The 26,054-nt window shown below is 34.6% G+C and overlaps 1 protein-coding gene across 5 annotated transcripts in view; it reads right to left on the bottom strand.

Moving 5' to 3' along the window:
* Positions 1 to 13,369: 13,369 nt before the first annotated feature.
* Positions 13,370 to 26,054, bottom strand: part of LOC122312524 (2-C-methyl-D-erythritol 4-phosphate cytidylyltransferase, chloroplastic-like) — a 30,874-nt gene continuing 18,189 nt past the window's right edge. For 2 of the 5 annotated variants that reach the window (XM_043127165.1, XM_043127162.1), the window contains 6 exons: positions 24,774 to 24,851; positions 21,072 to 21,140; positions 20,806 to 20,874; positions 20,639 to 20,685; positions 19,616 to 19,706; positions 13,370 to 13,594 (listed from right to left, as the gene is read on the bottom strand). In XM_043127165.1, coding sequence (XP_042983099.1) covers positions 13,502 to 13,594; positions 19,616 to 19,706; positions 20,639 to 20,685; positions 20,806 to 20,874; positions 21,072 to 21,140; positions 24,774 to 24,851 — 447 coding nt within the window. In that variant the 3' untranslated portion in view covers positions 13,370 to 13,501. Of the gene's footprint in view, positions 13,595 to 19,160; positions 19,487 to 19,615; positions 19,707 to 20,638; positions 20,686 to 20,805; positions 20,875 to 21,071; positions 21,141 to 24,773; positions 24,852 to 26,054 lie in introns of those variants that run through there. The other 3 variants (XM_043127163.1, XM_043127164.1, XM_043127166.1) reach the window with 3 other exon arrangements.

Below are 26,054 nucleotides of genomic sequence, written 5' to 3' on the forward strand. Positions count from 1 at the left end.
CAACAAGCGTTTGGCATTAGTAAAATGAGCAGTTGTGGGGCAACGACGGAGCTGACATAACTAATTAATTGAAAAAGAAATGGCAGGCCTTATAAGGGTACAATATTGTAACACTCGTGTACAATATGTCTGTTGAATCTAAGATTTTAAATTTTATGTAATTATATATATACATATGAATTTTAATGATAACAAATGAATTCAAAGAATAAAAGAGTCTCAAGCTCAAGTTATCTATACAATAAAGTCAAGCACATCAAGGAAACAAACATGAGCAAGAAGGGAATAAGTTCACATTAAAATCATAGAGTAATATTGTAAATCTCTTAAAAATTCGAAATTAGGATTCAGATTTAAAATTAATATTTTATCATAAAGCATTAAAATACATTTTTAACATGTGCATGAATATTTTGAAAATTATATTTGAAAATTATGAAAGATGATTGATTGTCATCTTTCATATATGCATTACATGATTAAATGTTTGAACTTTGAAAATATTAAAGATGATTGATTGTCATATTTTACATCTGCATGTTTTATTTGAATATTTTCAAGAGTGATTGATGCTTTTTTTGACTTATGTAAAAGGTAGATGTTTTTGTTTGAAAAACTTGAAAAGTAAAGTGTGCTCCTTTTGTCATATGCAAAAAGTAAAAAGATTAGGTTTGAAATATTTGAAAAGTAAATTGTGTTCCTTTTGTTATATGCCAAAAGTAAAAGATTATGTTTAAAGTTTTTGAAAAAATGAATGATGTTGTCTTTGATAATTGAAAAAGAAGAACTTTTTATTTGAATTTTTTGAAAAAGTGAATGATGTTGTCTTTGGCATGTGAATCTTTTTAAATTTGAATATGAAGTCTCATATGCCTATAAATAGATCATTTGAGAGTTTCACATTAACAATATCCAGAGCATACAACATTCATTCAAAGTTTTTATTCTCTCTTCTCTAAGTATTGAGCCTTAATTCTTATTCATTTTGAGAGAGATATAGTTTGCATTGTATTGTTCTTATTTTACTCATTAAGAAATGTTTTCTGATAACTTACCCATTATCATTTCTTGTATTAGTAAAAGGGTGTGTATAACCTTTGTGCGTGTAGAAAGTGTTCTACACAGGGAATAGTTGAATCACCATGTTTAAGGTGATTGCAAGTGTAGATGGTGTTCTACACGGATCCTTTGTAACGGTGTTGTTCAAAGGTGTAATAGGTTTCTATCTCCACCTGAATAAGGTTGAATAGTAAATTTGGAGATTCTCAAGGGGTAACTTGAGACGAAGAAGTAGGTAGTGGGGTCGAACCTCGTTAACATTTTCTTCTCTCTTACCCTTACTCTTTATATTTATTGTTGTTTCGTATTTTGTTTATATTTTATATTGTATATTTGATTTATAATTGTTATTTTTTTAAAATACAACTTAATTAACCTCCCCTCTTGTGTTAGTAATCTGGGCAACAATTGGTATCAGAACAAATGTTCTGTTATAAGATTAACTATCTTTTGAGTTAAAATCTTATGGCTAACATTGCAGTTTCATTTTGTGAAAGTCAATCTAACAGTCGGCCTCCACTCTTTTGTGGAAACAATTACTCATTCTGGAAAGTTAGAATGATAATATTTCTTTAGGTTCAAGGTCGAGAAATCTAGAAATGCATTGTAAATGGACCTTATATTCCAACAAAAGTGGTTGATGGAGTAAAGGTAAAAAATGAAGAAGAAGAGTTTAATCGTGAAGATGATAGACTTTATACTTTGAATTTAATTGCTATGAATTTATTATTTAATGCTTTCAATAGAAATGAATTTAATAGAATAATGACTTGCGCTACGGCAAAAGAAATTTGAGATAATTTGAAAGTTTCTTATGAAGAAACTTCACAAGTCAATAAATCATAAATTCATATTCTTACTCATGAATATGAAATGTTTAAGATGAATGATAATGAATCTATTTCTAATATGCACACTCATTTTACTACCATCATAAACAACTTGACAGCTCTTGGTAAAGTTTATTCCCAAGTGGAGATAGTAAGAAAAATTCTCAACTCTCTACCAAAACGCTGAGAATCAAAAGTGACAGCGATTTTTGAAACTAGAGACCTTAAGAAACTCGAAGTAAATGAACTCATTGGATCATTTATCACCCATGAGTACACATTGAAAAGATGAGAAGAAGAATGAAAGCCAAAAAAGAGCTTGGCACTTAAATCTGTTCTTCATGAAAGTGAAAGTGATGAAGATGAAGAAAATGACGACAAAGATAGAGAAGTTGCGGTGATAACAAGAAGAATTTAGAAGTTTTTAAAGAAAAATAAAACTTCTCTAAGGAAATCATTCAAAAAGTTTTTCAAGAAAGATTCAGGTAAAAATGACACTTTAATTTGTTATAAATGTAATAAGCCTGGTCATATTAAGCCAGATTGTCCTCTGCTAAAGAAAGATCGAAACAAGGGCAAAAAAGCAATGAAAGCTACATGAGATGATGATTCAAGTAGTTCAGATAGTAAAATAAGTAATTGAGAATAAGCAAATCTTTGTCTTATGGCTAAACCTGACATTGAGGTAACAAATCTTGATAATATTAAAGATCATTCATATGAAGAATTGTAAAATATTTTAGAAAAGGTATATGAGGAACTTGAAAAATTGGATATCAAGTATACTGTTTTGAAAAAGAAAAATTTTTCTTTAACAAACAAAATTGATATTTTAAGAAAAGAAAGCATCGTTTTGAAAGATGAAAATCTTGAGTTGAAGAAGAAGAAAAAGATTTTAAAAATATTGTTGAAAACTTTACGAATGGAAAAAGAAATTTTGAAAAACTTCTTGGCAGTCAAAAAAGTGTTTTTGACAAAGTAGGCTTGGGATATATGCCAAAATAAAAATATAAACATTCTAAAAACTTCTTTGATAATCTTTCTACATCAAAGTCTAATATTCAAATTTTTTTCATAAAAATAATTTTGTCAAAAAAAAAATACTATTATAATCACTCAAGTTCTTCATATATGCCACATGCTATTTGTAATTTTTGTAATAGAAATGGTCATAATTATCATGTTTGTCCTATTAGAAGAAAGCATACAATGACTATTAGGGCCATATGGGTATCTAAAAATCTTGTTTCTTCTAATACTAAGAAATAAATGACCCAAAAAACTTGGGTACCAAGAAAAATCATTTTAATTGTTTTTATAAGTATGCATGAAGTTATCCCCAAGCAAAAACAAATAGTTTTTAGATAGTGGATGTTCAAGACACATGACGGGAGACAATACTAAGTTCTTTGATCTTAGATCTAAAGAAGAAGGACACGTGACATTTGGAAACAATTTGAAAGGGAAGATCGTGGGAATATGTAAAATTGGTAATGAATCTTCTCTCATAATTGAAGATGTTCTACTTGTTAAGGTCTAAAATATAATCTTTTGAACATAAGTCAATTATGTGATAAAGAATTTACAGTTATTTTTAAAATGAATAAGTGCATTATTTTGAATGATCATGATTGTAATATTTTTTTTATTGTTTTTATAATTAACAATGTTTATACAATAAGTTTTGAAAAAATTACCTCACAAGATGCTATTTGTTTTTCAGTTCAAAATGAAACAAGTTGGTTATGATATAGAAGACTAGGTCATACCAACATGAAACTTATTTCCAAACTTTCAAAAAATGATCTTGTGAGAGGATTACCAAAAACAAATTTTCTTAAAAACAAAATTTGTGATGTATGCCAATTTGGTAAACAAACAAAAACTTCTTTTAAAACCAAGAAACATATTTCCACTACTAGACCATTGCAACTGATACATATGGATCTTTTTGGGCCAAATAAAGTTGTAAATATAGGAGGAAAATATTATACATTTGTTATTATTGATAATTTCTTTAGATATACTTGGATCATCTTTCTTACTCATAAAGATGAGGCACATAATGCCTTTACCATGTTATGTAAGAGAATTCAAAATGAAAATGGTTATACTATTTTAAGTATCCGAAATGATAGGGGAAAAGAGTTTGTTAATAAAAATATTGAAATATTTTATGATGAAAATGATTTTGTGCATAATTTTTCTACTCCTCAAACTCCTCAACAAATGGGGTAGTATAGAGAAAAAATAGATCTCTTCAAGAGATGGTAAGAATAATGCTCAATGAGAACAACTTGCCTAGTTATTTTTAGGCCGAAGCGGTAAGTACTGCATCTTATGTTATAAATAGAGTTATGCTAAGGTTTAAGTTAGATAAAACCCTCTATAAGCTTTGGAATGAGAAAAAGTCCAACATCGGTTACTTTCATGTATTTGGATGCAAATATTTTATTTTGAATGATAGGGATAATTTAGGCAAGTTTAATGCAAAATCTAATGAAGGTATCTTTCTTGGGTATTCTACTAATAGTAAATCTTATAGAGTATTTAATAAAAAGATTTTGACTGTACAAGAATTTATACATGTAGTATTTGATGAATCTAATTCTCTACTCTCCAAGAAATCTATTGATGAAGAAACATGAGGTATAAATAACACGGAAAATCTCAATTTCAATAAAGAGAACACAATAAAGGAAGTTCAACATGAAAACATTAGGAAAGATTATCAAAATTTAATACAAGATGCAACCAACAGTGAAAATTTGTGAAAAATCATCCAGTGAAACAAAGTTTGAGAGAATCTTCACAAGGTGTAAGTACTCGATCATCTCTTAGAAATATTTGCAATTATACTGCTTTTCTATCTCAGATTGAACCCAAAAATATTGATGAAACACTTCTTGATGAATCTTAGATTCTAGCTATGCAAGAAGAGTTGAATCAATTTGAAAAAAATGATGTTTGGACACTTGTTCCTCGATCCAAAAATCATACTATTATTGGAACAAAATGGATTTTTAGAAACAAGAAAGATGAATCCGGAGTCATTACTAGAAATAAGGCTCGACTTGTAGCCCAATGTTTCAATCAAGAAAAAAGAATCGATTATGATAAGACATATGCACCAGTTGCAAGATTAGAAGCTATTAGAATGCTACTTGCATATGCTTGTTATAAAGATTTCAAACTTTTTCAAATGGATGTTAAAAGTGGTTTCTTAAATGGTTTTATAAATGAAGAGGTATATGTTGAGCAACCTCTAGGTTTTGAAAATCATATTTTCTCAAATCATGTTTTCAAACTCACAAAAGCACTATATGGACTTAAACAAGCTCCTAGAGCTTGGTACGAGAGATTCAGTGATTTCTTGATTGAAAAAATGTTTTTCAAGAGGAAAAATCGACACAACTCTTTTTATTAAATATGAAATGATGATATTCTTTTGATTTAGATTTATGTTGATGATATAATATTCGGTGCTACTAATTAAAATATGTGCCAAGTTTTTGCTAAGATTATGTAGGAAGAATTTGAAATGAGTATGATGGGAGAACTTACATTCTTTTTCGGATTGTAAATTAAGAAAGTAAAAACTGAGACATTCATCAATCAATCAAAATATATTAAGGAATTACTGAAGAAGTTTGGGATGGAAGGTACTAAGGAAATTGGAACACCAATGAGCCCATAAACTAAACTTGATAACGATGAAACCGGTAAGCCACTTGACTTAAAAGCATCTTGAGGTATGATTGATAGCTTATTATATTTGACAACCAGTAGACTAGATATTATGTTTAGTGTGTACTTGTGTGCACGTTTTCAATCATTTCCAAAAGAATCACATTTAATTACAGTTAAGCGCATTCTTAGATATCTTAGTGGTATAATTAACCTAAGGTTATGGTACCCTAAGCACACATCTTTCGATCTAATCAGGAACACATGCAGATTATGCTGATTGTAAAATAGATCAAAAAAGCATTAGTGGAGCATGCCTTTTCTTAGGTCATGCACTAGTTTCCTGATTTAGCAAAAAGTAAAATTCTGTTGCACTATCTACTGCTAAGGCAGAATATGTTGCTGCGGGTAGTTGTTGTGCTCAAGTTCTTTACATGAAGCAACAATTTGAAGATTTTAATCTCATGAATAATCACATTCTAATCAAATGTGATAATACAAGTGCTATAAATTTTTCAAAGAACATAATACAATATTCTAGAACTAAACATGTTGAAATAAGATATCATTTTTTTCGAGATCATGTGCAGAAAGGCGATATAGTACTAGAGTTTACAAACACACACGATCAGTTAGTAGATCTTTTCACAAAACTTTTACCAGAAGATAGATTATGTATGATTAGAAGAGAAATAGGTATGATGCAGGCTATGAATATATTTTAAAAGATAAACCAAATTCAATAAAAATAGAGAGATTTTCAAAATTCTTTTACATAAACTTGAGATTCTTAGTCTCATGTTTGAGACGCTCATTCTCTTCATACAATATCATGTCATTCTTATCCATGAGAACTGGTAAGCGGAATGAAGAATCTAATAAAGGTTTCAATTGTTTATTCTTCTGCCGAATGATTCATTTCCTTGTGTGAGACTTTTGAACAATTTGTTTAAGTACAACAATTTGTTCTTTAAGCTTTTTAACTTCATGATTTCTGACTCATAACCCTGAGAAAAAGTAACAATAGAGGAAGAGTAGCGAGTCCCGAGATTCACCAAATCATAGATAGCATCGGAATCTGACTTATTAGCCAAATTATTATTTTCTTACTACAACATGACACCAATGACAGCTACAGAAAGGACATAAAGTTGATGTGTAGAATACTTCATGGATGGATTTAGGGAAATGTTAGAAGAATGAGCCATTGAAAAAAGAATTGAAAGTTTAAAGTGAGAATGTTGAAGGAATGTAGATGAGTTATAGAGATGAGAATAAAATTTAATGCGGATTGAATGAACTTTAAAACTGATTTTATAGATATAGCATAAAGAATAAGACAAGTTGTCATCCAAGTCAAGGAGCAATGTGATTTTTTTTTACCGATCAGTGAAAATGACATTTTTTTAGGAAACTTGAAGCCCTTAATCTCGTTTGTCAACAACATTAAGCGATTTTTTCAAATCTCCAGCCACACTTTTCGGGTCACGGACGGATTCATTTTTTCAACTATCTACAGTTTCTACTAACGCACCGTTTTCTTCAGTCCATTTATTTGATGTGAATCCTTTTTAATGATGCCAAAAGGAGAAAAAGTGTTAGACTAGAATATTAACATTGTTTGAATTGCTAAACTTGTTATATATGCTTGGAATTATATTTATATTTTTTCTTGAAAAACTAATGCACATTCTTAGGAGGAACTTAAGTATTAATATAAGTTTCAGATTCTATCAAGTATTTGTCATCATAAAAAATGGGGAGATTGTTGAATCCAAGATTTCAAGTTTTGTATAATTATATATCTACACATGAATTTTGATGATAACAAATGAATTTAAAGAATAAAGGAGTCTCAAACTCAAATTGTTTACACAATAGAGTCAAGCACATCAAGGAAACAAGCATGAGTAAGAAGGGAACAAGTTCACATTAAGTCATAGAGTAATATTGTAAATCTTTTAAAAATTGGAAATTAGGATTAAGGCTTAAAATTAATATTTTATCATAAAGCATTAAAATATATTTTCAACATGTGTATGAATATTTTGAAAATTATGTTTGAAAATTATGAAAGATGATTGATTGTCATCTTTCACATGTGCATTACATGATTAAAGGTTTGACTTTGAAAATATTAAAGATGATTGATTGTCATCTTTCACATGTGCATATTTTATTTGTATATTTTCGAAAATGATTGATGTTTTTTTTGACTTATGCAAAATGTAAATGTTTTTGTTTGAAAAATTTGAAAAGTAAAGTGTACTCCTTTTGTCATATGCCAAAAGTAAAATATTAGGCTTGAAGTTTTTGAAAAAATGAATGATATTGTCTTTGACAATTGAGAAAGAAGAACCTTTTATTTGAATTTTTTGAAAAAGTGAATGACGTTGTCTTTGACATGTGAATCTTTTTTAATTTGAATATTAAGTCTCATATGCTTATAAATAGATCATTTGAGAGCTTCACATTAACAACATCCAGAGCATACAACATTCATTCAAAACTTTTATTCTCTCTTCTCTAAGCATTGAGCCTTAATCCTTATTCATTTTGAGAGATATATAGTTTGCATTGTATTGTTCTTATTTCACTAATTGAGGAGTGTTTTCTGATAATCTACCCACTATCAGTTCTTGTATTAGTAAAAGGGTGTATAACTCTTGTGCGTGTAGAAAGTGTTCTACACAGAGAATAGTTGAATCACCACGTGTAAGGTGATTGCAAGTGTAGAGGGTATTCTACACGGATCCTTTGTAGCGGTGTTATTCAAAGGTGTAATAGGTTTCTATCTCCATCTGAAGGAGGTTGAATAGTGAATTTGGGGATCCTCAAGGGGTAGCTTGAGGCGGGGATGTAGGCAGTGGAACTGAACCTCGTTAACATACTGAGTTTGCTTCTCTCTTACCCTTACTCTTTATATTTATTGTTGTTTCGTATTTTGTTTATATTTTATATTGTATATTTAATTTATAATTGTTATTTTTTTTAAATACAACTCAATTCACCCCCCTTTTATGTTAGTCATCTGGGTAACAATGTCTATATGCTGTAGGATCTAGTAGGGGGTCCCTACCAAATTTATTGAATCTCTTACCTCAAACATAAGGTGCTGAATAAGGTTTAGATCCAAGCATATTAACCTTGTCAAGGAGATCATCTATGCCATTAGAACAAAGCCCTTTGTGGCCTCAAGCAGCCCCTAGAGTATGGTTTTATTGATTGACACAAACACTACACAACCTTGGCTTCATAGGCTCTCTCCTTGACACCTCTTTGTTTATGCTTCACAAGGGCTCTACTCATATCTTTGTTCTTATCGACATGGATGCTATTATTGTCATGGATACTCACTTGTTTGCCATCGATACTTTGATTAATTATCTTTTTCGTGATACCACAATATTCTTTTCATGGTACCAAAGCAACAAGGTTAATGTTACTTCATTTTTCTTCCTCTCCAGTAGTTGGATCTAGTAGCAACTCAGTCAATGCATCACTTACTTTTTTTTTTTTTTATTCCCAATATCTGTAATCCAATTTATACAAAACTAGATGATACCAATTGTTTGGGTATGTAATTTACTCCCATACTCAAGACTAATGGATTAATGGGCATTTTGGATGGTTTAGAGCCCTGTCCATCTAGACTCATTCCTAACCCTGAAAAAAAGGGGTCTATAATGTTGAACCCAACCTATGAAATATGGGAGAAAAAGGACCAATATATTTTGAGCTAGTTCATTGCTACACTATCTACTATGATAGTCCCGACAATGTATGGTTTAAATATTTCAAGACAAGTATGGAATGCCCTATTTACTCGTTATGCTTCACCTTCCAAATCTTGAGTGAACCACCTAATGCGCTAACTGTAGACCCTGTGATAGGGAACCAAAACTTGTACTGACTTTGTTCATGGAGCCAAGACCCTTGCAGATCAATTGTGACTTGTTGGAAAAACCTGTTAGGGATGAAGATCTCATTCAAGAACCAAATTGCTGCATCAGAATCTAATGGCTTTGCACTCTACTCTCAAAATTTTACCAACCCAAATCACAAATCAAAGCTTGGACAAAATAAGTTCACTATTGATAAAAACTCAAACTAGAAACGTAGCTACTCTTCTACACCAAATCAGTTACGCGATAAAAATTATCCTAGTCCAAATAATGCATCTAGCACTAACAAAACTCAGATTTGTGGCAAAAATAACCACCAAGCCTTAGATTACTTCTATAGAATGGACTTTGCATATCAAGGCAAGCATCCTCCAAGTGAACTTGGAGTCACGGTGTCTCAATCAATTGCATTATGTGATGATGATGATGAATGGTTAGCAAATAGTAGAGTCCTAAACCATATTACAGCAAAGCTGAATAACCTCAACTTGCAACAACCTTTTCAAGGATCTGAAATTGTTGCAATAGGTAATGGTAATGGCCTTAGCATAGCACACACATGAAACTCCTTCAATATTCCTCACTCAACAGTTCATTTGAAAAAACATACTTCATTGTTCCAATGCTTCCGCTAATTTGCTTTCCATTCAAAAATTGTGGCATGATAACAATTGTTATGGGTGAAAACTGATTAATGCGGTTCCCTTTTTGTCAAAAACCAAAACCGACCAGTATGGACAATTTTGAAAGGAAAACCGACTGAACCGGCCAATGGGTAGGAGGAATACTGGCAGTACCGATTATAGCGATTTCTCGGTCGGCAATGGAGTGTGAAACTAACTCCAGTGGCCAGTTCTTATTAGTGATGGTCGGTCTCTCCTATTCCTGTACACCCAAACAATTGTTTCTTTAAGCTAATTGAATCTTATTTTGTGGTAAAGGATAACCTAACAGGGTTGATTCTCCTACAAGATCCAAGTAAGGGGTGCCTTTTTTCTATGAAGTTAAATAAGCTTGCCAAGAATAAAGGGAGAGCAAATGTAGCCATGATTGGAGTCAAAACCTCTGCTCACATTTGGCATATAAGACTAGGTCATCCAAGCTCTCAAATCTTGCATCGTGTGCTTAGAAGCCAACAACTTCCAACGTCACACAAAGACTCAAACTCAACTATATGTATACCTTGCCAGTTAGGAAAAAGTAAGCAACTTCCCTTTCTCAAGTCTAGTAGAGTCTCTATTTTACCTCTAGAGTTAATCCATGGTGATGTTTGGATATCTCCAATTGTCTCAATAAGTGGATGTAAATTTTATGCCATATTTATTGATGATTTTTCTAAATACTCTTGGTTTTTTCCTATTAAAAATAAGTCAGAACTCTTCTTATGTTTCATGCAATTCAAGTGTGTTATTGAAAACCTCATTCTAATACCATGAAAAAAATATTGTGATGGAAAGGAATATTAGCTAGGATAATTATCATGCCATGTTTGTTGTATTTATAGATAATTTACATGGGGTTGATAGCATCTGTATATGGTGATAACTATGAAAGATAGATCCATTACAACATATAGACAACTCTTAACTAATAGGACATGGTAACTCCTAACTAATAGGACATGATAAGTAACACTCCTTTCTATCTTATGATCAACTTATCCAACATCTCTCTTCTAATCTCATCTTGATCTGCACCATGGTGTTTATCTTGATTTGTTGATGATAACTGCTGATTGTTAGTTTTCTTAACACTAACCATGTCACAAATAGCAAAAAAAAAAAAAATTGAGAAAGAGATATAAAGACCAATTCATCAATATCTAATGGCATACCCCCACAAAGTTGTTAATGTGCTATGCAAACAACCACAACAAAATAAATGATGTCAGTGATAGTGAAACGAAACTAGTTGGACTACGAACCTTCAATCCACTCTTAACTCTAGAGTGCATCACTAGAGTCTATCTCCATCTAGTGTTTAGACGTGCCTTTGTTTGGCTCCCCTGTACAAAGCATGTTGCCACCTGGATGATAAAACCTTCCTCCGTTCAAAAGTTGCCTTCGCATCATGGACTTGGAGAGCTAGAACAAAGAAACTATGCTTCAACGAAGAAACCAATAGGTTGATATATTATCTCCTTCGCATTTGGACCCTTGTCCAATCAACTAATGCAAAGCTGAGCCAACAATCCAACCTCGAACAAAACATGTTTTTTGAGATGCCTCATACGTTTGCAAGTAGGGGTGAACAAAATAACCGGCAACCAATTTTCATCGAAAATTCTACTCGACCCGATCATAATTAACCAATCCGAAAACAATTAATTCGGAATTTGGAATCTTCCGTAACCGTTCCAAAAACTGGGTTCGGAATCCGGTTATTAACCGATTTCCGTTTTCCACGTTGTCTTTCTTTGCCTGGACTTTTATTTCTAGGATTTATCATTCGAGTATGGTGGTCGGGAAGGGATTCTAAACCAGATTCATTCAAAGAGAAAGAAAGAGACAGATCTGGATTCAAAGAGAAAGAAAGAAACAAGGGACCCCACATTTTCGGTGAAACCTCAAGTACAGTGGGTGCGCACCCCTCCTTCGATCATCAGTTTCAATTTCTTCATATATTGTCTTCCAAGACCAAGATCATGTTTTTTGCCAACCCAATGATAAAGAAGCAGTTATCAATGACGTTGAAAAAAAGAGAAGCAAACAATAAGTTAGACTTTATTTAGATTTCAGATCTTGTTCTCCGAACTCATCTTGTAGTGTTTGGAAGGGAGAGTTTCGGTGAAAAGCAGTTTGTGGGGTGAATTGCGTGAGAACTACAAAGCTAAAGAAGAAGCACAGAAAGAACTCGTAGATGATAAGACTAGTTTCTGCCATGGCTATATATATTTATATATAGAGAGGGAGAGGATGAGATCTGCTATTGGAGTTGACGAGACTTGAGAGGGACTTCGATCACACAAACATGAAAAACCTTCTTGAAGATCCTGTAACAACCCATTTGAAAGAGAGTATAAAACGAAAGAACAAGACAAAAAAAAAAAAAGAGTAAGATTTGTAAATGACCTGCATTAATGGATGATGTGACTTAAAAGCATACTCATTACTAGAGTACTAGAGCACTAGAGCATTCAGTAAGAAAAGTATTACCAACTTCAATTAATGTTTGGCTTTTTTTTTTTTCAAAATAAATTTCGGATCGGGTTGGAACACAATTTTCTGCAATATTTCCGGTTTGGGCAACCGTTTCTTTGGCCAATCAGTTAACGGAAGCTGCTTAAAACGGGTCGGGTCGGTACTATTCATTATCGGGTCGTGTCAGTCTGAGTGAACAGCCCTATTTGCAAGAACCCTATAAGATTTACCAGAGTAGAAGTAGAACTGCGAAGAGACGTACAAAGTCTCTTTGACTAAATGAGTAATACCCTAGTATATATCAGTAGCCCTACCTGGACTAGAGCTATACTTCCAGAAAATTAAGTTTTTCCGAGGAAGAGAACGAGAGATGTTGCATATATTGCCATAAGAAGCCAAATTAAGCAAGTATAAGGCCAAATTAAGAGGAGATCAATAAGTTATCAATATGCTGCAAAACTAGGATTCCAAGGGGACTTTGAGGATGATCTAAAGTGAAGAAGGATTGAGCACTGAGTTAAGTTAGAATTATGTTTAAGTAGTTGTAACGGGCTAAGTGGGTCAGGCTGCAGTTGGGCTTTTGTTGGACCTTTTAATTAGTAGTCTCATCGAAATGTTGTAGACCTTACTTCTGTTTGTTAATTAGTGGACCCATTATCATATTAGGGGCACTATAGTCATTCCATTACATTTATGTTATGTTTTGCTATGTAATACAGAAACATTCGAGAAGAAATGCAAAAAAGAATATTCACAAGGTAATCACCCTTTAGAGGTCTTGGTTTCCTCAAAAAACCAGTCTATCATCCATTTTTTCTCATCATTTTCCTTACATGCTTTTCATTACAATCGATCCTTTAACATTTTGGCATTAGAGCCGTCAGTTGCTAGGACTGTGGTGGTAGTGATGGCTAATGGAACCAAATACAAGGAGTTGGAGAAGTTGGTGTTGGGGATGAAGCAGCATCAAGACCTGCAAGAACAAAAGGTTGAAAACCACTAGAAATCATTAGATAATTTGGCCAAGAAAATGGATATATTATTAGAAACTCTCGATGGGGAAAACCCACATTTTAGGCACCACAGCACCAGATTCCATGAAGAAGAATTCCATTTTGAAGGTTCAGGTGTTCATTGGGGGTGTAGTTTAGATCTATAAAGCTGTATTTCCTTAAATTTGATGGAGAAAACCCCTCAAGATGGGTCTATAAGGTTAATTGCTATTTTGCCTTATACCCAATGCTAGACCACTAGAAAATTCTAATGTCCTCATTCTATATGGAAGGGGATGCATTAGTGTGGTTTCAAAATGCTGAAGAGTCGGGCAGTTTATACACTTGGGATTCATTTATCCAAACACTATAAATCCGGTTTGGAAGTTCATCATATGACGATCCCATGGAGGTAATTACTAGGCTAAGGCAAACCTCTACTGTAGTAGCATACATGATTCAATGTGAGGTACTCTCCAATTGACTTAGGGTCTATCTGAAAATTATAAGCTTAGTTACTTTTTGAGTGGGCTTAAAGATGAAATTAGATTACCTATAAGGATGCTTAAGCCTCACACACTCAACTCTGCCTTTGGATTCGCGAAAATCCAAGAAGGTACACTAACAACTCTAAGAGAAGTAGTCGACCAGTGGGCCAATTTATTTCAACCCCAACTGGATCTTGGTTTGGTGGAGGCTTAAGTTCTCATTCTGGGGGTGCTAGAAATGAGTTTTCAGCTCCTAAAAGATTCTCTCCTAAGGGTTCTTTTCCTATATTGAAGGTTAGTGCTAATGAAATGAAAGAAATGAGTAATAAGGGGTTGTGTTATTAATGCGAAGAGAAGTTGAACCCAACCACAAATGTAAAAGGGCCAGGTTGTATGTCATGGAAGGGGTAGAATTTTCTCATGAAGGTGAGGTGGATGAGAAAGGGGATAAGAACTTCAAGCTAGAAGAGTAAGGGGTAAACACAACTATAATTGTGAGTGAGGCAACTGAAATATCCTTGCATGCTATTGTAGGGTCCCCTAACCCGAGAACTATGAGAATTTTGAGGAAGGTCAATGATTAGTCTGTGGTCATTTTAGTCGTCACGGGCAGCACTCATAATTTCTTTGACCTCACCATCGTATCCAAGATTAACTTAGCTCTTAAATCTAAGGAACAAATTGAAATCAAGGTTGCCAATGGGGAGAGAACTAGGAGTCAAGGGAAAATGTATAGTGTAGAAATTGTAGTCCAGGGGCAAGTATTCACCACTGAATGTTTTCTGCTACCCCTTGGGGGTTGTGATATTGTTCTATGGATGCAATGGCTTAGGACTTTGGGTCCTAGTTTGTGGGATTTTGTGGCCCGATGACCTTCACCCGAGAAGGTAGGACTGTCATGCTTAAGAGCATGACTCTCATTAGATTAGTTATCTCCAAATGACTCAATTTAAACTCTACATTGGATTAAACTATTAGCCATCTCATTCTCCATAATAATAAAATATTATTATTTTTAAATATTTTTTAATACAACTTGTTTTTATATGTTTAAATACTTTTTTATTTTTATTTTCATAATCTCCAACTCCCTAACAAATAAAATAAAATAAAATCACAACTACCTGATAGACTACTCAAGTGGAGAAATAAACTAAAGGGGAGAAATAAACTAAAGGGGAGAGAGGAGAAATGCTTGGGATAGAAACAAAGTGAAGAGAGAAAAAGTGGAGTTACAAATATTCATTAAAATTCGGATGACCCAACTACAGTTTATTTCATCTTTGAAGAATGACTGTAGATAAAAATTTGGATGACCTTTGTATGGCTAATCCAATGCCAACGTTTTTTTTATTTTTATTTTTTATTTTATTTTATTTTATCACAAAATCATCATATTTGACTGAGCACAGGCATTTGGTTAAGCCAATGCCAGTGCTCTAAGGGATTAAACCCCAATCATTCTTAGTGGTTGGGATGGCAGTGAACTTACTCAGTTAGCCAAGGTGGAAAGGAGGGGAATGCTCCTCCAGATTTCTGAAGTGGGACAAGTGGAGGTGGAAACATCAGTACCTCTAGCTATAGAAGAAGTTTTATTGAAGTATGATGAGGTTTTTAAAGAGCCAAGGGGGCGATCCCCTAAAAGAAGTCATGGTCACCATATTGTTCTTAAGGAAGTCACTTCCCTCATATTTGTCCAACCCTAAAAGTACCCATTTTATTATAAATCAGAAATAAAAAGATAGTGAGTTACTAATGGCTGGAGTTATCAGATTGAACCAATCTCCTTTTTTCTCTCCTGTATTGTTGGTGAAAAAGGTGGATGGGGGTTAGAGAATGTGTATTGATCATCGTGCCTTAAACAAAGAGACAGTCAAAGATAAGTTTCCTATCCTGGTAATTGATGAACTACTTGATGAGCTACATAGGGCTACCATCTTCTCTAAAATGGATCTAAGATCAGGATACCATCATATAAGGGTTAGGGAGGAAGATATACCAAAGACAACATTTATGACTCACAATGGCCACTATGAGTTCCTAGTCATGCTGTTTGGACTAACCAATGCTCCTACCACATTTTCGGGGCTCATGAATGAAATATTTCAATCATATTTGAGGAGGTTTGTGATTGTTTTCTTTGACGATATCCTGATCTATAGTAGGAACCCTGATGAGCATTTATCCCATCTCACTACAGTACTGGAAACACTGGCAACACACACATTGTTTGCCAAGAGAAGCAAGTGCAAGTTTGGGTACAAAGAAATTGAGTATTTAGGACACCTAGTATCAGCTAAGGGTGTAAAAACTGACCATTCTAAAGATTCAGGCCTTGCTGAATTGGCCCCTGCACAATTCCCTTAAATCCCTAAGAGGGGTTTTAGGACTCACGGGGTATTATAGGAATTTCATAAGGCACTATGGATTAATTGTTGCCCCCGTTACTGCCTTGTTGAAAAAGAACTCCATCCAATGGATAGCAGCACCTTTTAAGGCTTTTGATGAGTTAAAGACAACAGTTACTAAACCTCCAGTGTTGGCCTTACCTAATTTTTCTAAACTCTTCCTCATTAAGTGTGATGCTTTGGGGGTGGGAATTGCAGTTGTTTTGATGCAAGAGGGTAGGCCATTAGCTTATCTTAGTCTTGCTTTAAAAGGAAGGGTCTTAGACCTTTCTACTTATAAAAATGAGTTATCGGCCCAAGTGTGTGCTATGAAGAAATGGAGGCCGTATATTTTGGTCAAAACCTTTGTAGTCAGAACAGATCACTAGAGCTTCAAATTTCTATTGAAACAAAAAATAGGCACTTCCACCCAACAGAAGTGGTTAAGTAAGTTGTTGAGGTATGATTTTTCAGTTGAATATATAAAAGGAAGGGAAAATAGAGCAACAGATGCACTGTCCAGGCAACCTGAGTATGAAATTGGACCTTAAGGTCTATATCAAGGAGTGCCTTACTTGTCACCGTGTAAATTAGAAAATGTACACCCTGTTGGCCTCATTCAACCATTACCCATTCCCACACGGAGCTGGACAGATATTTCTATGGACTTCATCAAGTACTTACCTATTTCCAAGGGTTTTTAAGTCATATTGGTGGTAGTAGATCGACTCAAAGTATGCACACTTCCTGCCTCTCTTCCATCCCTACATTGCAGCTAGACTAGCTAAAGTATTCATCTCACATGTTTTTAAATTTCATGGGATGCCATCCATTGTTGTAACGGACAGGGATGTTACATTTACAAGTTCCTTCTAAAAGGAGCGTTTTAGATTGCATGGAACTCACCCAGCTTACAGTTCAATGTATCATCCTTAGTCAGATGGCCAGACTGAGGTTGTGAACAGAATGATTCAACAATATTTAAGGTGCTTTGTGAGTCAATGCCCTAAGGAGTGGGTTTCCTGCCTACCATGGGGGGAGTGGTGATATAATACCAACCTCTATTCATCTACTCAACTTACCCCTTTTGAGGCTATATGGCGTTTCCCCACCCACCTTACTACAATATGTTGTTGGTACAACACAAAATCCGAAGGTTGACACATAGTTAGGGCCACGAGATAAAATCCTAGCTATTATGAAGAAAAATCTACACACGGCAAAAGCTTCCATGAAGAAACAATATGATACCAAGCACACAAATAGAGAGGTTAAGGTAGGAGATATGGTATAGCTTAAACTTCAAAAATACTGGCAGCAAAGTGTGGCCCGTCACTCAAACTCCAAACTTTCTCCAAGATATTATGCCCCTTCGAGGTTTTGCAAAGAATCAGTGATGTTCCCTATAGGCTAAAGTTTCATGATACACTCGATGTTCCATGTGTCCTGTCTTAAACACTACTTGGGGTCCACCACCACCACATTGATGGTGTTACCACCCTTGAATCATCAGACGCACTTAGTGCAGAACCATAAAGGATTTTACTACAAAGAATGAGTAAACATAAAAATAGGCCTTAAATAGAAATGTTGGTGAAATTGAAGGATGAGCTGGAGGAAAACTCTACCTAGGTGCCAATTGAGAAACTGTAGAAGCAATTCCCTAACCTTGAGGGCAAGTTCTTCTAAAGGGGAGGATGTTGTTGCAGAGCTAGGGTTCCATGGGGACTTTGAGGATGATCTGAAGTGAAGGATCAAGTCCTTAGTTAGGTTAGAGTTACGTTTTAGAGTTATATTTCAACTATTGTAACGGGCCAAGTGGGACGTGTTGCAATTAGGCTTTTGTTGAACCTTTTAATTAGTAGTCTCATCAAAATGTAGTAAACCTGACTTCTATTTGTTAATTAACGGGCCAATTATCATATTAGGGGCACTATAGTCATTTCATTACATTTCTGTTATGCTTTGCAATGCAATACAAAAACATCCGAGAAGAAATGTAGAAAATAATATTCACAAGGCAATCGCCCTTTGGAGGTCCTGGTTTCCTAAAAAAATCAATCTATCATTCATTTTTTTCTCAACATTTTCCTTACATGCTTTTCATTATAATCAGTCCCCTTAACACAATATCTTCCAAACCATCTTTACAAAATAAACACGTAGCGACTAACATGCTTAATAAAGCAAAAAGAAGCCTGTGAATATAACCCGCCTATGGATTTCATAGGTGGACATTTCATTTTGTTGTGCACAAATGGTCTAAACTTCAACACTTTATCCAAGTCTAAGAGCAATCGCCATAGTTCTTAAACTCCCATAAGTTCTTCCCCTTGATGTGGTAGTTTCTTACCCAGCAACTCTCAATGGATTGAAATTCATCGATACTTAATGTCATGTATGTCAAAGCATAGTTGCTTTGTTCCAGCTCTCTAAGTCCTTGATGCGAAGGCCACTTTTCTTTAGAGGAAGACATGTTCTCCCCATAAACCTTAATTCCCACAAGGCTAGATTCGAAGTCCTTCCATGAGAAGGTTTGCCATGTTTGCTCAACTTACTTTATATTTAGGAAAGATAAATAAGAAAATTCCTTTTATTTGCCTGCTTTGTTAAATCCTCTCAGCCTACCAATGCAATCAACACCTCAAGAACAAGGAAAGAAAATGTCCACGTACACAATAAACACATTCTGCATTTGGGCTATGAAACAAACCCTGAATTCACAAGGGGAGTTTTTGTAGTGGTGTTGGACTGCCTTCAAGATAAAGGCATTTTTTCGTATGTAATCTTAGGGTAGCATGAGGATTTTTCTCAAGTCAAGAAATTCTTTCACCCCAACAATTTTCAAAATTATTAAAAGAAAATGCCATTTCTACAACAATATTACACACAAATTAAGCCCATATAGTCTAGCCTTCTAAGATGACACTCCAGTGCTCAAACTCATTATTCTCTCTGCAAGCAATAAATCATCTGGGGTTGTGACCTGCAAAACAGTCTCAACCAGTTGATTTATGATCCAGACAGATTAGATTGTCTTCTTGTTCCATAACTCAAACTATTTACCAAATCTTTTGATAAATCACTTTCTAAGAATAATATCATAGAGCATTTTAAGTTTCAGTACCTTGATGTTGGTATAAGATCCTTCGGTAATATATACAGGATGCTTGAGGTGCTCCACAATAGATACGTCATCAGTGACTTCAAGTCCTCCTCTGTTGAGATATACAATTACATGTAGATTTTGAAGAGAGAATAATTACAGCCCACAAATTCCTCACCCAAGGTTGTTCTTGAAGAAAGAGATGTTCTAAACCAAGAAGCATGCATTGCATAAAAGAGGCATTGAGATGAGGATACAAGTAGCCATATTTATTGCATTGTATGCACTGACTAGTTAGTAATGGCTATAGTTTCTTACTAACTGGTATATATTTGTTGATTTATATGTACACTAATGCTATTGAAGTTCTGATGTTTCTATGACCTGTAACTCTCGACTACTGTAACTCTTCAATAGAAGATCCAAACTATATGACCTATACTCTAAAAGGATTAGTTAATGATACAATTGGAACTCTATTGAAACCTTATAAAGAGCAAGAACTTCTCATTTCCAAGCATTGTGGGATCTCATTTACCACCTACCCTTATCTTTATCATATGGGGTGTCACAATATACCTACCTTAAATTCCTGACATTCTTGTCGGACTAGTTCGTTGTAGGTGGCATAGCTCAAATCTCACATTTCTACTTAGGATAGGCTCTAATACCATTTGTAAACCTCCAATGGAAGACCCAAACCACATGACCTATATTCCAAAAGGACTAGTCAATAATATAATTAGAGCTCCATTGGAACCTTATAAAGAGTAAGAACTTCTCATTCCCAACTAATATGGGATCTCATAAATCACCTACTATTATTCTTATCATATGAGATATCACAATATTACAAACTAATTTGCATTTCCCGATAAAACTGCAAGTGGATGGATCAACATGTAATGCAGCATCGTTTGTATCTAATGAAGAGGTAAGATTAGATTTATGTCGAATAGTGCATGAAATATGCATCGTGAGCTATTAAGTACATTCCAACCAACAGAAAAGTAAGAATGATGATAAAAGGTAGCTCTTTAGTACCTATTTACTAGCTCAAAACCTTTCTTAAGCAAGTCGGGTTTAATGACCTGTAAAAAGAGATTGAAAAGGGAGCAATGTTATTATTCAACCTATTCACCCAGAAACATCCATAGCATTCATTTACACTGACACAATTATAAAACATCTACATGATATCAAAATTAAACCTGTGGAGTCTGCATTTCCCAAAGCGTTTTCCTATCCAGAGTTCTGACAACAAAGGATTGGCTATTAGCCTGCACAAAAGTTATGAAAAACGTCTCACTATTCACCAGGTCAAATTGATGACTTTGTCTAACCATTTAAGTGCCTATGATAGTTGTTTTTCAACTTGAATTCTTATTTTAGATAAGTAAAGTGCTGGGAAAAGACAAAAAAAGGGCTAAGAGACAACCTATAGATATTTCAGTAACTCTCTACACTTAATTGATACCTCTTTTATCGTTGCTTTTACAGGAACACCAAGTACAGCTGCTCCATTCAGCCAACCATCTTTAAGAACCTATATAAAACAATTGACAAGTCTTAAACATTCTGTAACCTTGACAGTCATATTTTGGAATGAGAAAAAAAAATCAGTACACCTCCAACCTATGACTTGTTAACTCACCGCAAAAAACAACTGTTACCAACTGCCCCCAGGTTAGATTGGAACATTGAATTAGACGATATTACCCCCCAACTATAATAAAACCTTATAGTTGCCCTCCACTTAACAAAACTTTAAAAGAAAATGGTGACCAATTACAACTCATCCCGCCATGGTGGCCATGTGAGCCATAGCCATGGATCTCATGCAGACAAATCCGTGAACTCGGATGTTTTATCCAATCCAATCCTGAAGGCACCACTCTTTTTAAGAGGATTCACAGAAAGTCAAGCCCTTTTAATAGAGGGCACCAATGTCATTTAACCTTCAATTTCATTCTCCTATCTGACCCAGCAAAATGTTTTTATAAGTAATTCAAATTTCATCAATAGCACAAAAGGGTACAACTCAAGATTAAAGGGTGTATACGATAGAATGTAACTAATTAGAAAGGAGGAAAACAATAACTAGGGCCAAATCACCCAACAGAAGAAAGGATAAGAAAATCCAGAATAGACCAAAACTATAACAAGCGATACTAATAGGGCCGAGTCATTTTTCTCGTTAAATTATTAGCACCAAGATTTCTCAATCACTACTGACTAGGAGACAAACATGTAAAAAATATTTGTATTTTAGAGGGTGAGTTGTTGCAAGTCACAGTTTGAATGTATGTTTGAGAATGAGGTTATAGTTTGGGGTGTTTCTTCTTTTTTACTAAAATCAGAAGATGGCTTGAAAATTGAGAAGGGGGGAATATAATACATACTCTCATATATAATCTTACTAGTGTGTGGTTGAAACCTGTCGTGCTCCTTGACGTCTTTGAGACTTACCACGGGACATGCAAGGGGGTGTAGCAAGTAGGTCTGATAATCGCTTCCACTAATTACATGGATACATGGTCTTTTCTACTAACCCTAAAAAATTGCCAATTTTGGAACGTCAGGCAAGTTGTCATCTGTCTTCTAATATTCACATTAGATTTTCAAGTTTAAACAAATTTCCACTTCCAGCTACAGCATATATTTTAGCATGCCTACCATGCTTGCAATATTAGCATCCAATCATTAACTATTCTGGAACATATGCAGATTGCAGATCATTTATACATTTGGCATATTTGACCAAGTTTTAACTTCTTCCTAGTGTGACTATCAAATCATTCATTTCGCAAGTTGCAGTGGTTGTAAGAAACCAAATGGCAAGGTTCCCCAATTTTTTCTTGAGTATAGATTTAAGCAACAGTCACAAACACCAAGATATTGAATTGGACTCCTCAATCAAGAAACTCCAAAATCCAAGAGACAGAAAAATATTCCAAGATGAGGGCATATACGAAACATGCATGCATCAAAATTCAATGCTCTAGGTGTATTTCTATCACATCTCAGCATTACTTGTTGATCCTTTTTCTCCATATGACTTACCTCTCATTGGTTAAGTTGTTGAAGAAGACTGACAATTACAGCTAAAGAACTAATTGAAATTGAAAATAGATTACATGAGTATGATAAGAAGGAAAAATGTGCCTGCCGGATGGATGTTAGGGGCAGGGAGGGGAGGAGTTAAGGTTTATGGATATGCAGAAGCATAAAGTCAGATAATCAACAATATTCATCTTTCAATACAGTACTTCTCCTCTATGATTTCAGAGCCAAGGAAAAAATGGGCCTCAGAGAAATAATAAATAGTATGGATGTCCCTGGAGAAAATTTTAGTTTTATAATTTAATTCAGCAAGCGTGGGAAATATATATTTTTTAAATATAAGTAATTAAGTAGTTTTATTCATAAAAGTAGGCAAAGCCCAAGTATCCAGAGAGTATACATAAGAAGTACTTAATTAGAGTTTACAACCGAAAGAAGAAAATCATGGACATTTAGCCCATTACAAAGAATGGCCCTGGCCCATAAGAATAATGACTTAAACAAGAAAACTTTAAGCTCCTCCATTGTTCTCTTGCGATCTTCGAAGCTTCTATCATTTTTCTCCTACGACCTACACCAACACATACATATAGGAACCGTTCTCTAGATTGTTGCAGTTACCTCGGACTCCTCTCCAGATTGCCAGGAAATCCACCAGTTTAAGAGGCATGACCCATGACAATCTAATTCCCACAAAAAATCATCCCACATGAACCTGGCCTCCTCGCAATGTAAAAGCAGATGATCTACTGATTCACCATTATTTTTACACATATAACATCAATCCAACACTCTTACCCGATGTTTCCTTAAATTATCTGTGGTGAGAATTTTGTCCAATGGTGTTATCCATACGAAAAAAGTTGCTTTTGAAGGAGCTTTCATCTGCCACATACTCTTCCATTGGAACATGGTTATTCCAAGGCTCATTAGAACTAGGTAAAACAATCTGACAATGAATCTACCTTTGTGTGTGAAAATATTAGGAGTTGTTGGGGAGATTTTGCTAAACATGTTAATTTTGTAGTTGGTGATGGCTCTAGGATTAGTTTTTGGCATGCTTTTTGGTGTGATGGTAGGGCCCTTAAGGTTGCTTTTCCCAGCCTCTTCCGGATCCTTCATAATAATGAAACTTCAATGGCAGATGTTTTGGATTACTTGAGTGGTTCCCCTTTGTACATTTTACTAGAGCAGCGAAGGATTGGGAAATTGATGCAATTTCCAATCTATTTAGTTTGTTGTTTGATACGAGTATTGGCAGGGCAGCAGAGGTGAGATGGACAAGATTGCTCTATGTACAAGGCATTGTCTGGTCAGAATGCGGTACACTCTTTCCTTGGAAGTATGCATGAAGCAGTAAGGTGCCATCAAAGGTTGCTTTCTTTAATTGGACTGCTTCCCTTGGGAAAATTCTGACCTTGGACAATATATTGAAGAATGGATTAATTGTTATGGATTAGTACTACGTGTAAAAAATATGGTGAATCGGTGGATCATTTGTTACTTCATTGTGGGATGGCAAGGGTGTTATGGTATGAGGTCTTTAGATTGGCGTGGCGCAGCATGGGTGATGCCCAAGAGGGTAGTGGATCTTTTCTCTTGTTGGAGAGGCCTTAGGGGGGTAACTCTCAAATTGTTGTTGTTTGGAACATGATCCATTTGTCTTACGTGGTGTATTTGGTTTGACAAGAATGACTTCTGTTTTGAAGACAAGGAACACTCAGTGGATGATCGTAGAAGTTTCTTTTTTAACACCGTATTTCTTTGGGCTTTGGCCATTGTATTCAATGGAACTAATGTTCATGATTTCATTGTTTCTTTTTTCTAGTTCCTAACTTATAACTACATTTGCGCATTTGTATACTTCCTGTGTACTTGAGCTATTCCTATTTACTTGTCTCAATAAAAAAATTTCTTATAATTGATGACCTTGCAAAGTACAAGATTCAAAACGGACAGGAAAAGAAAATATAATTGATATTCGAGAAAGTGATGATTGAAGAAAATCAACATTGTATATCTCCCAAAAAGAAGTTCACTGAATGACCATCAGTAATTTGAACAACAAAATCCAATGCACTATATAAGCACATAACAAAGTTCTTTAGAGCCCAACCTTTTCAATATCTCCTGTTGATACTAAAGGTCTTGCAGAATCATGGATGCAAACAAGCTCTGAACTTGAATCGACTGCCTGTAAACATTAACAATAAGCAATTAAAAAAAATGTTTGGTAAACAAAATTTTATTTATCATAAAAATAGGCAAGAGCCCAAATATACGAGACTTATACAAAAGCAACACCTAAGCAAGCTAGTTTAGTGATACAAGGAATTCATGTAAAGTCATGCCATGAAAATCAATTACAATCAACCAATGTAGTAAAGTATGGAAAAATAAATTTCTAAGCTCATTCATTGACCGCTGCTCGATCTTCAAAACTTCTTTCACTCCTCTCCTACCAAATACACCACCATTAACATATTTTTTTTTTATAAGTAATAAGAGATTTATTAATGCAAGCAGATAGATATAGCCCAAGTACATATAAAGTATACAAGCGAAAACACCTAAATACAAGCTATGAACTAGGAACTAGCAAAGTCTAAAAAAGAAACATTTAAAAAATCCCCATTCAGTATAAGAGTTTTTGCCCCAAAGCAAAGAGTTCGAAAGAAAAACTCTCTAAATTCTCCCAACAAGCGTTCTCTGTAATCAAAACAGCGTCCATTCATTTCTAGCCATAATCCCCACATTAGGCATAGAAAAATCATCTTCCAAATATCAGCGATGTGATGGCAGCCCATAGATCCTTACCAACAAGCCAATAGATCCACCACTCTCTTGGGCATCACCCAAGCTACGCCCGACCTGCGAAAATCTCATCCCGAAGAGTCTTTGCCACCTCACAATGCAGAAACAAATGATCAACCGACTCCCCATCTTTCTTGCACAAATAACACCAGTCCAGGCATATTATACCATGCTTCCTCAAATTATTTGTTGTCAAAATCTTCTCGAGTGACACCAACCAGCAGAAAAAAGCAACTTTAGTCAGCACCTTGGATCTCCAAATACACTTCCAAGGGAATTGGTTGACACAATGGCATGTCAGCACTTTATAATAAGAGCTAACAGAAAAAATTGAATTTCCAGTATGTTGCCACAACATTCTGTCCTCTCCTCCCTGCACCATTTTTATGTCATACAGTCTACTGAAAAAGACAGTAACAATTGGCAGTTCCCCAATCATGAACATCTCTAATAAATCTCACATTCCATTGGGGAATATTATTGGAAAAAGATACAGAATCAGCTACAGTGGTGTCTTCGTCCCTTGTCATTCTAAATAGGGAAGGAAAAGCATTCTTGAGAGCCAATTCCTCACACCAAAGAT

This window comes from Carya illinoinensis, chromosome 6, assembly GCF_018687715.1.
Source record: "Carya illinoinensis cultivar Pawnee chromosome 6, C.illinoinensisPawnee_v1, whole genome shotgun sequence".
Classification (NCBI taxonomy): Eukaryota; Viridiplantae; Streptophyta; class Magnoliopsida; order Fagales; family Juglandaceae; genus Carya; species Carya illinoinensis.